Source organism: Saccoglossus kowalevskii, chromosome 7 (assembly GCF_978046115.1).
Source record: "Saccoglossus kowalevskii chromosome 7, keSacKowa6.1, whole genome shotgun sequence".
In the NCBI taxonomy this organism is placed as follows: Eukaryota; Metazoa; Hemichordata; class Enteropneusta; family Harrimaniidae; genus Saccoglossus; species Saccoglossus kowalevskii.
The window spans coordinates 22405331-22421160 of NC_140647.1; the positions used below are offsets into that span (position 1 = coordinate 22405331).

The following is a 15830-nucleotide window of genomic DNA, read 5'->3' on the forward strand; positions in this document are numbered from 1 at the left end:
TGTTATGACAGATTGCAACATTCCCGCCTACATCAACATACTGCTCCTACATGAAATAAAACATACATTGATGAAGCACAACAAAACTGATAACTCCACAATACAAACAGTATGAAGGTAACACCACAGTGCTTTGCCTTACCACCACTGTTATTATCCTGATTGCTGTCATAGTGTATTGCTACTTACTGTATGCATGTGATGTGGTATAAGTAGGAGTATGTTAATCATTACTATTTAGAATAATTATGCAAATGATATGCAAAGTTTATGTAAATTAGTATGCCATGCAAAGTGTATGTAAATTAGTATGCCCTTGCAAAGTGTATGTAAATTAGTATGCCCATGCAAAGTTTATTTAAATTAGTATGCCCTTGCAAAGTTTATGTAAATTAGTATGCCCATGCAAAGTTTATGTAAATTAGTATGCCCATGCAAAGTTTGTGTAAATTAGTATGCCCATGCAAAGTTTATGTAAATTAGTATGCCCATGCAAAGTTTATGTAAATTATATGCCCATGCAAAGTTTATGTAAATTAGTATGTCCATGCAAAGTTTATGTAAATTATATGCCCATGCAAAGTTTATGTAAATTAGTATGCCATGCAAAGTGTATGTAAATTAGTATGCCCATGCAAAGTGTATGTAAATTAGTATGCCCATGCAAAGTTTATGTAAATTAGTATGCCCATGCAAAGTTTATGTAAATTAGTATGCCCATGCAAAGTTTATGTAAATTAGTATGCCATGCAAAGTGTATGTAAATTAGTATGCCCATGCAAAGTTTATGTAAATTAGTATGCCATGCAAAGTGTATGTAAATTAGTATGCCCATGCAAAGTTTATGTAAATTAGTATGCCCATGCAAAGTTTATGTAAATTAGTATGCCCATGCAAAGTTTATTTAAATTAGTATGCCCATGCAAAGTTTACGTAAATTAGTATGCCCATGCAAAGTTTATGTAAATTAGTATGCCAATGCAAAGTTTATGTAAATTAGTATGCCCATGCAAAGTTTACGTAAATTAGTATGCCCATGCAAAGTTTATGTAAATTAATATGCCCATGCAAAGTTTATGTAAATTAGTATGCCCATGCAAAGTTTATGTAAATTAGTATGCCAATGCAAAGTTTATGTAAATTAGTATGCCCATGCAAAGTTTACGTAAATTAGTATGCCTATGCAAAGTTTATGTAAATTAGTATGCCCATGCAAAGTTTATGTAAATTAGTATGCCCATGCAAAGTTTACGTAAATTAGTATGCCAATGCAAAGTTTATGTAAATTAGTATGCCCATGCAAAGTTTATGTAAATTAGTATGCCCATGCAAAGTTTATGTAAATTAGTATGCCAATGCAAAGTTTATGTAAATTAGTATGCCCATGCAAAGTTTATGTAAATTAGTATGCCCATGCAAAGTTTATGTAAATTAGTATGCCAATGCAAAGTTTATGTAAATTAGTATGCCCATGCAAAGTTTATGTAAATTAGTATGTCCATGCAAAGTTTATGTAAATTAGTATGCCCATGCAAAGTTTATGTAAATTAGTATGCCAATGCAAAGTTTATGTAAATTAGTATGCCCATGCAAAGTTTATGTAAATTAGTATGCCCATGCAAAGTTTACGTAAATTAGTATGCTCATGCAAAGTTTACGTAAATTAGTATGCCCATGCAAAGTTTATGTAAATTAGTATGCCCATGCAAAGTTTACGTAAATTAGTATGCCCATGCAAAGTTTACGTAAATTAGTATGCTCATGCAAAGTTTACGTAAATTAGTATGCCAATGCAAAGTTTATGTAAATTAGTATGCCCATGCAAAGTTTACGTAAATTAGTATGCCCATGCAAAGTTTACGTAAATTAGTATGCCCATGCAAAGTTTATGTAAATTAGTATGCCCATGCAAAGTTTATGTAAATTAGTATGTCCATGCAAAGTTTATGTAAATTAGTATGCCCATGTTTACTATGGTAGTAGTTTACATTTCTGGGGAGAGCATTTTAAACAGAATTCTTACCTCCAGACTCTCCAAAAGCCAAAGCCTGGCACGTACTGGACACATCAAATGCTAGATTCATTTCACCGGCTAAGGTCATATTATACAGTACCATGTTTCCAGGTGTAACCAAACCACCTGGGTCAAGTAACTGAAACTGACCGTGCTGTAAAGTGAAAAATATTGGCTCTTAATCATACACATCATTACACTGAAGATGTGAAATTCAACGTTTTACATCGCATCACAAAACTGAAAACTAATCAGAATAGTTGTCATTCTTGTATACTGGTACAATGAGATATTGTACATCAAATGATGCACAGTAACATGGTTGTATTATAGTTACGCTATGATAAATAACTTGCGGTCAGTTTCACTGATGTAAACAATAAAAATCATAATTATCAGATGATGTTGAAAATAGCTTCTGTAATATAAGTATGTTTTCTACTCCGAATTGCATTTGAGAGATAAAATAATTTTAAATGGTGACAATTTTCGTGGCTGCCCGCTCAATACTGCCATGGATCCTACAATAGCAAACTGAGGTGATTGCGTAGCAAATTGTTGTGAACTGTTTTAAATGAAACAGACGAACCAAACACAAACTAATAACTGGTAGAACCTTGATTTATCTATGTGTCTTACGCATCCACCTCATTTTGGTACAGTAGTATACATGGTAGTGTTGAGCGGGCAGCCACAACCCAATATAAGTGAGTCTAGGGCTATGATAGCGTAAGCCAAGGTTCCCTGAGTATGATTCAACTAAATAAAAAATAGAAACTCTTTAACGTTCTCACATGAGGCTTACCGGTATTTGTTATCGAAACCTGCAAATTCTGCAAATCTGGTAAAAAAGTTATAATACGTAGTATTTACAGTATTTTTTCAATCAAGTCATCACTAACCTGTGATACTACAGCTAGTCTAGATGTGTAGGTCGGTACAAATCTCAAAAACATTGGTTCTATCGGTATCTGCAATGGTGGCAGTGCCCTCATGACACGTAAGTCATACACCATTAAAAACCTGTCTAGACTCAGATTGCCGAGCCTACAGAGAAAATCATATCAACAGTTGGGACATCATCAATGTTATTTACTGACAGGTTTCATTCTTTGGCTTAATAACAGGCATGATTTAATTGAAGAAAAGCAAGGTACCACATTAAAAGTCCACAGCTGAGAATCTATGTGCTTTCAGCAGTTTTCAGATACCTCTACAATTAACGTATAGTCGGTAGTCTGGTCAATGAAATTTGCTCACAGCCAGCTATTGACTGTAAATTTGATCAGAGTTATGTCGACGAACATGTAAACAGCCTAAATCATGTGAGTAGTGTTTAAATTAGCAAATGAATGAAGTGTATTTTCCCTTCATGTACATTGGTGAATGGTCCATGATATTTGAATACATTTGCATTGTTAATCAGATAAACCAGCAATAGTAACTAGACAGTTAGTGTAGATCTCAGAAAACGTATAGATTATAGGCAACATTAAAAGTGATTACATGAACTGTGATGAAACACTTGCCTGTTAGAAAATCCGCATGTAACCAGCTGGTTACCATGTACATCAAAGTCAGACAGTGTACCGGTGTGCGCTTCTAATACATGCTCTTTTTTCAGACTTTGTGGGTCGCGTAATATGATCTGAAAACAAAAAAACAACAACAAAAAAAACATTTTATATTTTATAAATAATATCCCTGACAATGTCACAAATTCGAGTTTTTGTGAGCATACCTAATATAAGCAATATTTTATATTATCTGTTCTACAAAATTTGCAGAACGATGAAAATTAGGCTAATTGTGATCTTGTGCACATTATAATTGAGAAAAAAGGCAAATAAACATACAACAGAGTTATGGTATATCTGATTACAATAATGCTGAATTTGCACATCCAGTGAGTTGCGATCGCACCAGTCTGAGAAATTAGTGTTTTTAATAGTTTTTAATAACTGTTACCGGTAGTGCTGATTTCACGCATATATAGTCATTCAGGAAAATTAAAAAAATGTGTGAAAGTTTATTTTAGCAGAGTTAAATGTTGGTGGACTCTCAGTTTTATTGAATTGTAACTTTGACCCTAAAGTCCTGCCAGTGAGGTTACCACTGTTCTTTTCAAATATTTTACAAAATTGGGTAAGACTGAATTCAGACGTAAGCCCAGCAAACGAAAATGCATTTCATGAGCAAATAATTTGGAATAACAATTTGATTCTTCTGGGAGGGAAATCGGTCTTCATTCAGCATTTTGTTGATGCTGGAATTTTGTTTGTTAAACAAATGTATGAGGAAACTGGGAAACTACGGGCATGGGAGGAGATTCAGAGTAAAGGAGTACCTGGGTCATGCTTTCTAAAATGGTATGGCCTGATACAGTGCGTACCTCACAAACTAAACAACTCTGATTTTGACGAGAATGTTAACCCTTTGGATAAACCAGTTAGACTTAAACACGGCAGTACATCGGTTGAGTTACAAAATTGTACTACAAAAACTGTAGCTAAGAGTATTGTTAACAACAAATTTATCTCGCCTAGATCTGAGACCTATTTTACTGTATTATTGAATATTTCACACTTGATGTCTTGGTTGCCAATCTACCAGTTACCCTTTCGTACTACAATTGATACTCGTCTCAGAGAATTTCAACTCAAAATAATCCATAATATTCTGACCACAAACAAAACATTATTTAAGATGAACCCTCCCATTGTGGAGTCTGATCTGTGTACTTTCTGTTCATCATGCTCTGAATCTCTTATCCATTTGTTTTACCAATGTCAATGCACCCAAGATTTTTGGGAAACACTGTATATGCTTTGGGGGGGGGGGGTAAGCTTGGCCTGAGGGCATTCCCGAATGCACAACAAATCCTTTTTGGGGATGAAAATATATTTACTTGTGTAGACATAAAAATCAAAAGCCAGAATTCATGGCATACAAAAGATATGTAAAATATTTCCTGGAGATAGAGTACTTCATTGCTGTCCGACGGAATAAGTTGACTTCTCATAACAAGAAATGGGGATATTTTATGAAAAATGTTACCCAATCCACTTCACAATATGTAGATTAATTGCAATTTGTAATGTACAAACCAGGTACGTAAGATGTTAATTTCAGTGCAAACTCCAATAAAAGTTTATAAATACAAAAAAAGAGTTAAATGTTGTTTCCCATTAGAAATTCATATAAAACAAAAATTGTATTTGTTGTATACTGAAACATCGAAATAACTGTACTAATTTTGACCATAGAAATTAATTAATTAACTTTATACAAGTATCCCCTGATATATATTGGCCTTAAATAACTTATCATTTAAATTTTCATAAAAAGTAACTTTGTCAGGAAAATCAAGTGTATTTTACTTTTTCAGACTAATTACATAATGTACCGGTACATTACTCACACATAAAGTAAACAAATTAAGGGACAACATCAAAAGTTCAATGTTGAATAAAAAACTTAATTCTTTTAGTTTTTTCCCAAACCCCCCACCCCCACTGAAACTTAATTGATAAATATTGGTCATGACGTCAGACTACATTCACCATTAAATACAAATTGATAATCGTACAGTAGTATGGCATAGCAGTTGGTTCTAGGTCCATGCCCTGAAATTGACCTTATTTGACGCACATATTTACAACTGGACCAAACCATTCTCGTCTTGGATGTGTTTTTTTTAATTTTCTGTTATTTTAAAATAATAAAATCGTTTTTGTAAGATGGAAACTTTTTGCGGTCAAAACCCCCACCCAAAGCTAAAGCAAATACGTTTTTTATCCGACATCGATCTTTTGACATCGTCCGTAACTTGTTTTAAAACACCAACAGATCAGACCAGACTGTGTTCCAGGAGATTTAACGGTAGTAAAGTCATGTGACCTTGCAATGACACAATGAACTTGTCATGGTTTTTTTTGTATTTATCACTTTTTAGTTGAGTTTCCTTTTAAAAATACATTTCTTGGATGCGTAACGTACATAACAATTTCTTTTCATAAAATATAATTACAGATAGATTCTTGTCTCTATGTTTGTTGACCTGGGTGTTTCTTTTCTTTTGGATTTCAACAAGTGTATTTTCGTTCAAATATTCCTTTACTTTATTGTTCATGCTCATTCATTTGTATCTTGAAAGTTATCTACATATTTTCTCCATTTCCTGTTGTGGGATCTGGTTTTGTTTTTTCCCTTGGGAATGTACAATTCTATTTTTTGTATTGTTTTCACATACTGCTTAAAAACATGAAAATCTGGTTTGGTTTTTTTACACCGAGATATATATATATGTCGTTTCTCCAGCAGTACAAGAAAATTTGTGAGACAGGAGAGTGATTCATCTCCTAATATAATCTGCCAGTCCTTAAGTGTGTGCCTTAGATTCATCTTGTCATGTTACTCATGAAAGGTACAGCACTTGTTCTATTAAAAGGGCATACCCAATAGAAGTACAAACCAAAAATCGCATTTAAAGTATACTTGATCAAACATATAATGCTTGTTTTGGAAAAGAAAATACTTCTTGATGCACACTAACCTTTCCACTGGTATCTCCACAACACAGTAAACTGCTACTGATAGTATTAGCCATTCTTAGGATGGCAACCCCAGGATCATCAATTTCATATTGATCAGTCTCTTGTCCCGTTATCAGGTCAACCTCAATTAATTTGGTATGATGTCCACCTATCAGTAGTCTAGAGGCATTTCTTTGTAACATACACTGCATATCGTGAATATTTTCACCTCTGGATTTAAATAAATGTAAAAACGCATGGGTGAAATGGACACATTCAAAAAATTATATGAGAACTGTAAACTACTTAATTTTCGCTGGAGGGATGATTCAGTAAAAAAAAAACTCCAGCAAATATACCTTTATTTCCCATGATTTACATTCAACTTATCAAAAATCAGTGAAAAAAAACTCCATACAAAACACCAAAAAATCTATTCAGCGAAAATTAATTCGAGCTGAAATAAAATATTTCACAGTACTAATTTGATGATCACCAACAAATTGTTGGACATGATATGAGTAGTGTGAAAACCATTATTATGAGAAATGCTCTCATTAAGTTCTAAATATTCGTCCACTGTTTAAGGCTTCATTATTTGTGGGGTTTTATCTTCGCTTATTTCGCTGACAGCGAAATGTACTGAAAACCCATTTGTAATAAACTTCTTATTTGGGTAGAGTGAAGACACCAGTATAATACCATTTCAGTCAACAACCAACCAATGATCAGACATGTAGGTCACGATATAATAACTATTTATTAATACCGGGTTAATGAAAGCATCGTCTCGCAAGACAATCATAGCATTTGACAACTTAAGTACAAGATTACTAGCCCTTAAATAGACCATGGCTCGTAAATCATAAGGACATTGGCTTTTATTTGAGAGAGCCAATGAAATATTTATAAATGGTATATTCTAACTGTCCATTGCCATACATGACTATGTGACTTCAAGTAAACCCTGGTTAATCAACTTAACTCTTAATGAGAGATTTATGAGTTCCTGTAGGAAGTCCAAGTATTCTAAAATAAATAGAACCCCATATGTTTCCTGGCCTGTATCCTCTGGGAGGGTCAAGTTCCTCTCATTAAACTGTGTGTGGCCAACGCCCACCCATGGACTTGCACTTAACACTATTTAGCTGTGAAAAATATCACGACACCAGTGAATATTTAAATTTAACAATAGACTATACATTTCATAAACCTGTGAATTCAAAAACTACCTGCAAGACCAAATCCAATAAAATTAGAGAATATTTCCAGAAAATATTTCCCCTTCTACAGTATGTTGATACAAGTTATACATGTATATGCAAACTATAAAATTGCAAGTGCATAAATTATTCAAATGTAGCTTACGTCAGTTCGAATACTCGCATACCCTGCCTGGTAGAACATCTCAGATTATCGCTTGTCAATGCTAAGACGCCATTATCAAAGGTCAGTAGCTGTCGCACTTCGTTGCTAGCATGAATTTGAAATGATGTGTACTTCTGCATATCTAAGCCATAATAAGAGGTGATATGCCCCTGAAATCAAAGCACACCACAGCAATTTCATTCAGTACATCAGTAAATGAGCAATTATGACTACCGACTTTTTAAACCACATCCCCATTAAAAATACAATATAATTCAAAAAAAGCATAAAAATAGTACTAATTTTGACCATAGAAAAATCAATTGGTTTGTATTTGAAGATGCTTGAAAGATATTATGAGGTTATTATGAGGATACCTCAAAATATGCACGAAGACAGTACAGAGGAAGTATCGAAAGGCGTGTAGCGGAGGTCATTGCGATGGAGTACTAACATGTGGGCTTTGTTTACTACGGTACTTTTAGCGCCAACAAGTCTAGATTGGGCAAAGGGCAAAGACATGCAAGATATATTGCTTAGTGACTGTCTGAATAATTCTCAGAATGACTGTAACATTGCCGTCTATGGAGTTTCAATTAGTGGTATGAGCCCTGTAGGCTTGAAATGGGTAATTTTGAATCACTGGAATGAATGAAATATAGTAAACAGATTGACAAATCTATTTACCAGCTGAAATGTCCTGAAATGTGAGACTGAGTCCGTACATACGGTACATTACATTTTGTTTAATTTATTTGGAAAGTTTGCCATTTGTCACACAGCAATTTATACCATTTCAAAACTTGTCCCAAATGCGTAATGGTCTCAAGACGCACATAGCAAACCAGTCAGCATCTCAGCTGGCAATGTTGAAGATTTGGCGTCCATCAATATGACCGGGGCGGGATAGTAAAGAAATATTCCAACTGTGAAACAAACTACATTGTATATCTATCCATTAACTGTCTATGGCTACAAATGACTGTGAAGCTATGGCATGTAATTCTCAAGCAAACAAACACAGAGATGCAGCATGAATGTCATGACCATGAAAATTGAACTACTTCTTGGTCAAGACTAGAATGCTACAGATTTAGGCAGAGGGTTTTCAACCTGCCTATTAGACATAGTTCACACCCACCATAGACTCCGGTCAGTCAAAATGACTATTTTGAACTGTAGGCATTAATCTGCGATTCAGCCAATTGAACATGGTAAATATGGTTTACACTATGATCTGGGATTTATTGGCCGCTCAATTGTCTTGTATTTTAGTTTTGTTCTTGTTTTTTGCATGTACATTGTACCGGTACTAAAAACAAAGTTTATACATGTCAACCTCGAGGGAAAATATAGTCTGTCAAACATTACTGAAAATAAGAGGATTCTATTACCAGTTGTGATGAGTAAATCAGATAGTTTTGCACTACCAAGACTAAAAAAATTAAGAGTGCCTTGCTACATTATGACATAAAATATACCCCATCAATGCAGCACCTCTGTATTAGTGTGTGATCCAGAGTAACCCTGCAGGACTTACCCCTTGGTTGCCCATCCATAACAGTTCCTCATTCAGATCAAACGCCACAGAGCACACACCAAATCGGTCCCCACCATCGGCTAAGATACTACGCATCTCATGATACTCCCCCGGTGTAGTGAGAGAAACGCCGCCATTTGGATCCAGCGCTGGGTGTTCTTCTGTGAATTCTTCCACCACTGGGTGACTCTCGCCTGGCGTTGCTGGCATACTATACTCATCAGCTAATGGGGCTTCAACATGACCGCCATTTTGGCTGAACTCCTCCCCTTCGGTGTAATCAGCAGAATATTGTTCTTCCGTCTGTGGGTACTCCATTTTACAAATTAAATGTACTCAGATTAACTTATGCTTTGCAGAATTTGTTATTTCCTAAGTTAGACAATAAAGCAAGTCAGGTTTTACTGCTACAGTTGTAGCGAAATGAGTGCATCTGAAATGAAAAACATAGAGTAACTACAACAACCTTGCACATTGAATGTGGGGACCTACAATAGACCACTTTCCGTTCACTGCGAAAATCACACGTTATGCGTGAAATCAAATGTAAAAACAGAACAAACAAAGGTCATAGCATCATAGTGGCGTCAAACATCGCGTGGGATTCGACAATCGCAAAAATATTTTGGGGGCATTTCCATGCTTAATAATGTGCTGTACACATTTGATGATAGACAATTTCGATTAAGTAAGGGTATTTGAAAGCAATATTCCTCTGTCAAAAATCGGCCGGTCGATGTGAGCTACGAAATAAAGAAATTCAAGTTCAAAATCAAATTGTTCGATTTTTGCAGCAGACGTTCGCCGCACGTCTTTCATGCAACTCGGGAGATCTCGCAGTTGAAGGAAAAATCACCTACTGTAAAATACTTCATTTTAGCTGGAATTAATTTTCACTGAAAAGACTTTTTTGGTGTTTCATATAGAATTTATTTTTACTGATTTTTGACGAGTTGAATGTAAAATATAGGAAAAAAAGTATATTCGCTGGATTTTATTTTCACTGAATCATTCCTTCAGCGAAAATAGCGAAAAATTAGTTCCAAGCGAAAATAAAGTATTTTACAGTATTATGACAACATTGTACTGTTTGTATAGCATATTTATAATGATTACTTGCACATCATGCATCAAGTATGATTTATTTCTTTGCACATCAAAAAGTAAGAATAAAAATCTTAAAACAACATTTTGTGTGAAAAATACTGGCTAAAATTTTGGTGGAAACAATTCTGACCAAAAATGAACAAGAATTATGAGGTCATCGTAATTATGTTGAAAAAAAATAATAAATATTCATGTTTCTTAATTAATACTACATGTACTGTATTACAAGTTATATTGTCACAATCTTTTTTTTACACACTCAGAGCAACAGTTTCCTCTATCAAACAGCATACAAAGTGAACTTAATCCCTAGATCCATGATTTGCCTCATTATGCCAACAGAAAATTGAAATGACACTCAAAGTTAATGTATTGCTATACTATTTTGATAAAATTATCAATGAGACTATTGTTTTATTTCAAGATTCTTTTCAGTCAGATTATTTATTTCGGATACTGAACACGGAACCGTCTGAACAGATCTATCATCATAAGTCTTAGTCCTCTTTACTGTAACTGATAGCCTTGTTTTTGCAGCATTTTTGGTCCGACAGACCATAAAGGTATAAACAGACAGACGGTTCCAAGGACCCTATACCTGAACCCGGACCAAAAACGACACAGAACCACGGCTTTGTTTTACACTCGACTGTGGTTAATCATAAACCTTATAATTAGAAATTAGAAATGGTTCACTTAGATATGTACAAAGTGCCGTATCTTGTCATCACTTCCGTTATTATTTTGTTCCGAACATCATAGCCTATGCTTATTCGTAACAGTTACCTGATTTTCATGCACCCTTTCAATAACACAACCTTCTCAGACTACACAAAGATACAGCAATATTGTTCGTTTCAATAAGAGTTGACAGCTGGAATTGACAACAATGCACACCACTTCGAGTCACTGACTGACTGAGGTTCACAAGAATCGGAGTGTAACGTAGTAAATATCCAAACTGTGAACGATCCATGTTGACATGAGTGTCATGTCGACATGTAGCATCGTTCATAGTACAAACAACTACAATAGAAGATGCTCATATCAAAAAACCTACCACAAACATCGATATCATTTTCAAAAACAGTGCAATGACCAATGTGTTGTTTCCGCCATCTTTGTTGTCATTCATAGTCCCAGATAACCTGTTGAGGGCGCAGTCGGAAGCGTAAAACGCCACCATGAGTGCGTTGTTCTCATGATATCAATGAGCAAAGTAAATTGAATTATTTCAAAACAATCAAATCAACAATGCTATTATAATTATAAATACCCAATACAATCTGTTTAAATTTGAAAACAATCCTTTCGTTGTTAATGTTGATGTTCATTCCGAAATTGTGTATCTGATATTTGTTGCGGTTGAAAGATACAGTAGTTATTAACCTCAGATCAAAACTTATGATAAAGGTGTACTGCGTGACAATATTCACTCCAAATTTCCGGCATTAGCATCTATTTATAAGAGCAGTTTGAAATACGGAGTCTTTCTAAATATTTGAAAAGTAACTGAGGTTACATCGAAACTAAAATCTGAGTTACAAAATTATAAATTTATTTTACTTCTATGCATTCTTATCAAACATGACAATGACAATAGGTACTAATATTTACTATTAACAAAAAAACAACTCAACTAGCAGTATTGTAACATGGCTCACTATTTTTCTAACAAAGTAGCAATATTCATATCTTGCGGACGAAAATAAAAGCAAATATATGTCTGCATCAGTCCTTTGGCATTAATAAAAATTATGGAAGCAGGGCTTACTGGGTCTGTGTCCCATCTAATCTCTTTAGAATGGCTTTCCAGCCTCTTTGCAAATTCCGAACACGTTAATGGCAGTAATGCAACATTTTATATTATATTTATATTGTATCTATATAGATTGTAGCGCTTTGAGTATGTTTTTTTTTGTGTTACTACGAATATTATTATTATTATAATCTTACCATGACAAAACTGTTACATTTCACGTATCAATATTGCTGATTTGTTAGCAAAACATCGAGCTATAATGCATTACTGCTGCTGGTGGGGTTAATTTTTCATTTTCATTAAAGCAATATACATATACATCCAAACACTCGACTTAATAATGGATGATTATTGTTTCTAAAACTTAAATTGAAACCTACAAATGTCATGAATATCTTTTAAAAATAATTTTACACGATAATCTAATCAATGTGTTTCATCTAGCTGTATCGACGTTGTCAGGGACCATCGTGAATGAGAGTTAAAGCTCACGACTCCACAATCTGTTGACTCTCGTGACAAATCGATTTGATATCTTGCTTTGCGAGCTTATTTTGGATGAATATTTGGCTTTGAGAATAGAAAGATGCAGTTGAGTACTGGAATTGCAATTCAGTATTAATATCAAACTATTGGTGGCTTATGGTATTCAGGGTTTTGCATACTGTTTTATCTCAGATTTTTATAAGCGACGTATTTAAAAAAAAAACAACACCATGCTCTAGTATACTCATATCAAATATATTGTTCAGCGGGTTGTTCGGAGGCAGTAGAATGTAATAGGTGATGGTAGGTGTTTTGAGAAAAGTGAGCACCCCCCGACATATAACACACGTCATATGTCATAATTAAATGGTTTCTAAGGTCTACGTCAGACAAGTGACACTTATGCAGAAACACCAACCTAGGCCGCGTTTTCAAGAACACTACCTGACTACATGGTAGGCACAAAATTATGAAATTAAAGCGGAGGAGTCGTCACCTAAGCATGGGTTAGATGGCCATAGCGTGTCAATGTTTACCAACAAGCGTCTATCCATGATCCTTTGCGTTCCAAGCGTGTGTTGTTATCGTCGCCTGGGACTTAATTCCCGCGCGTGCGCAGGTGACGACCCTCCTGCTTTAATGTTTGAAATATGTTAATACTGTAAAATACTTTATTTTCACTGGAATTTATTTTCGCTGAAAAGACTTTTTAGGTATGTTATATGGAATTTATTTTCACTGATTTTTGGCGAGTTGAATGTAAAAGATAGGAAAACAGGTACTAGTATATTCGCTGGATTTTATTTTCACTGAATCATTCCTTTAGCGAAAAAGGCGAAAATTAATTCCAAGCGAAAATAAAGTATTCCACAGTAGTACCAAACTGAAACAAGTACTTCCATACATATTTGTGTCTTCGAAATGATTCACACATTCCCGTCTTGGGTCGAAAGCACTTGTTTTCCAACCGTCTATTTTTTACGATAACGACATAACTGAATTATAACACCATATTCGACAAATAAACCCTTGGAGACACATTACTAAAACTTATTTGGCAAATAAACCGTACAGTTCTATCTTAAAATATATTTTATGTTTTTGTCTTCCAGAAACAGTTTAGTTGACTAATAATGTTGTTTTAGGTTATTTTCTTCACTCCCCCAAATAGCATACTAGTATTTAAAATGTTGGCGAATAGTCCCGGGGATGTAGAACAGTAAAACCTGAAAATACTCCCAGAAATAATTTTAGTTTAACCGAACATGTTCGATTTAGCCATCAAACATGGTAATTTTTTACTTTAAAGCATTGGAATTCTATTTTATAACAACGAGGGTGCAAATATGAAATGTTCGACAAAATAAAAACCTTTTTTTTTTTGCTTTTTTGCGCCCGCTTCATTGAAAAAAAAAATCTGAATTTGAAGAAACAACTTTTTGCTGTCTAAAACCAAAGACTATAGAGAAGATATCTTCTCTATAGTCTTTGCTAAAACTGACATGCACGATTCAACTTAAACTTATTTAAAAAGACCCATCGGTTTTAGGATTCTTTAGTACGTTCACGGATTTACTTTCAGAATGCTTCTCACGCCATCGTCGGTGAAGAGAAGAAAATCTCATGTAAAAAAACGACTATTTTCTGCCTGAAACGAACAGGCATTATTTAATTAAAATTATTTCTGAGATCGATTTTTAAGAAATTGCTTAATACTGTATGTTATTAACGCCTACCTCGCTGAAACGTAGAAAGTGTAAAAGTGAAGAAAACAGCCTGATCTATGCATGAATATCCTGTACATACATGGGTTTATTTTCCAAATATTTTAACATTTGCCAGTTGGTTTTCATCGGACATAAAGGAGAGAGTCTGAAGGTAGAGGAAATGAGCACGCCTAAAAAAAAAACGGATATGCATGATTCAATTAAATTATTTCTGAAGACCCAATATATGTGGGAGTATTTTTTAAATTGGTTTTAGGATTGTACGCCCATGGATTCATTTTTACAGGGGAAACAACATGTCTGCGAGTGAAAATATATTTATATATATGTGTTTGTATGGAAGATTCAATTAAATTATTTCTGAAGATTTAAAATTTGTGGGAGTATTTTTTGATTGGTAAATCTCTGGGTTAATTTGCTGAATATATTGTGTCATTCAACTCATCGCTTGCTCCAGCGCATCACAAACAACAGCTGTATCAGCAACAGCTAATATTTGTACGAATTCGGTTTTTTTGGGTTGTACACGCAGGTATGCAGTGTGTGTCCAAAGAATCTGAAAAAATGATCACAGTGCCTCAACGGTTATTGAAACCCTGCTTGTAATTTCATGAAGACATATCACATTTATCATGACTTCAAAATATAAGCGTGTTAGAACTCTGCGTCGGTACCGAATTTGACTTACGTTGGCAACCCAAGCTGAGAACCTCAAAACGTTTTGAAAAAAATATATTAAAAGTAATAATAATACAGGTTTTATTTTGTTAATCATGGCTGAAGTTGACTTTAGAACACAAATAATTAATATTTGTAATGTGTAATCAGGCTATTATTAATAATAATATACCTTATAATATTTACTGTTGTTTCGTATTACTTTTTTTTTTCGTACGGGCTTTCGCGATTACCAACATTTTTTTAGGCCATGAATAAGTAACATAGTATATGATAAAAATAAATACTAAACAAACATATTTAGGAAAAAAAAGAAGCCTAAACTAGGATCTTATTTTAATCAGATTGTATACTGCCCTCAATGATAGAGTAGTTTTCCACTCATTCCAATCTTTCATCTCGCTACAGCGAAAGTGTACTCGAAATAATCAAAGCATCCTTTTTTATCAATGGTCAAAATAATAAAAATTGATAAGTTTTTATTAATGCCACGATACACGTGTGCTCGAATTTTATTAAAGTTCTTTTTTATGTGATTTCCCCAGTAGGATCGTTTATAGATTTTTCTCTGTATAGATATTTTTCCTAGATCCGCCATACCCGGAGTTTCTAA

General features: G+C 34.2%; 1 protein-coding gene across 1 annotated transcript in view; it reads right to left on the minus strand.

Moving 5' to 3' along the window:
- Positions 1–11709, minus strand: part of LOC100376477 (PAN2-PAN3 deadenylation complex catalytic subunit PAN2-like) — a 29654-nt gene extending 17945 nt beyond the window's left edge. Inside the window, exons 1-7 of the mRNA XM_085501309.1 lie at positions 11625–11709; positions 9458–9890; positions 7918–8087; positions 6570–6780; positions 3544–3662; positions 2917–3061; positions 2024–2168 (exon numbers count right to left, since the gene is read on the minus strand). Of these exons, the coding sequence (XP_085357435.1) occupies positions 2024–2168; positions 2917–3061; positions 3544–3662; positions 6570–6780; positions 7918–8087; positions 9458–9775 (1108 nt within the window). The 5' untranslated portion in view covers positions 9776–9890; positions 11625–11709. The remainder of the gene's footprint in view (positions 1–2023; positions 2169–2916; positions 3062–3543; positions 3663–6569; positions 6781–7917; positions 8088–9457; positions 9891–11624) is intronic.
- Between the last annotated feature and the right edge of the window lie 4121 nt (positions 11710–15830).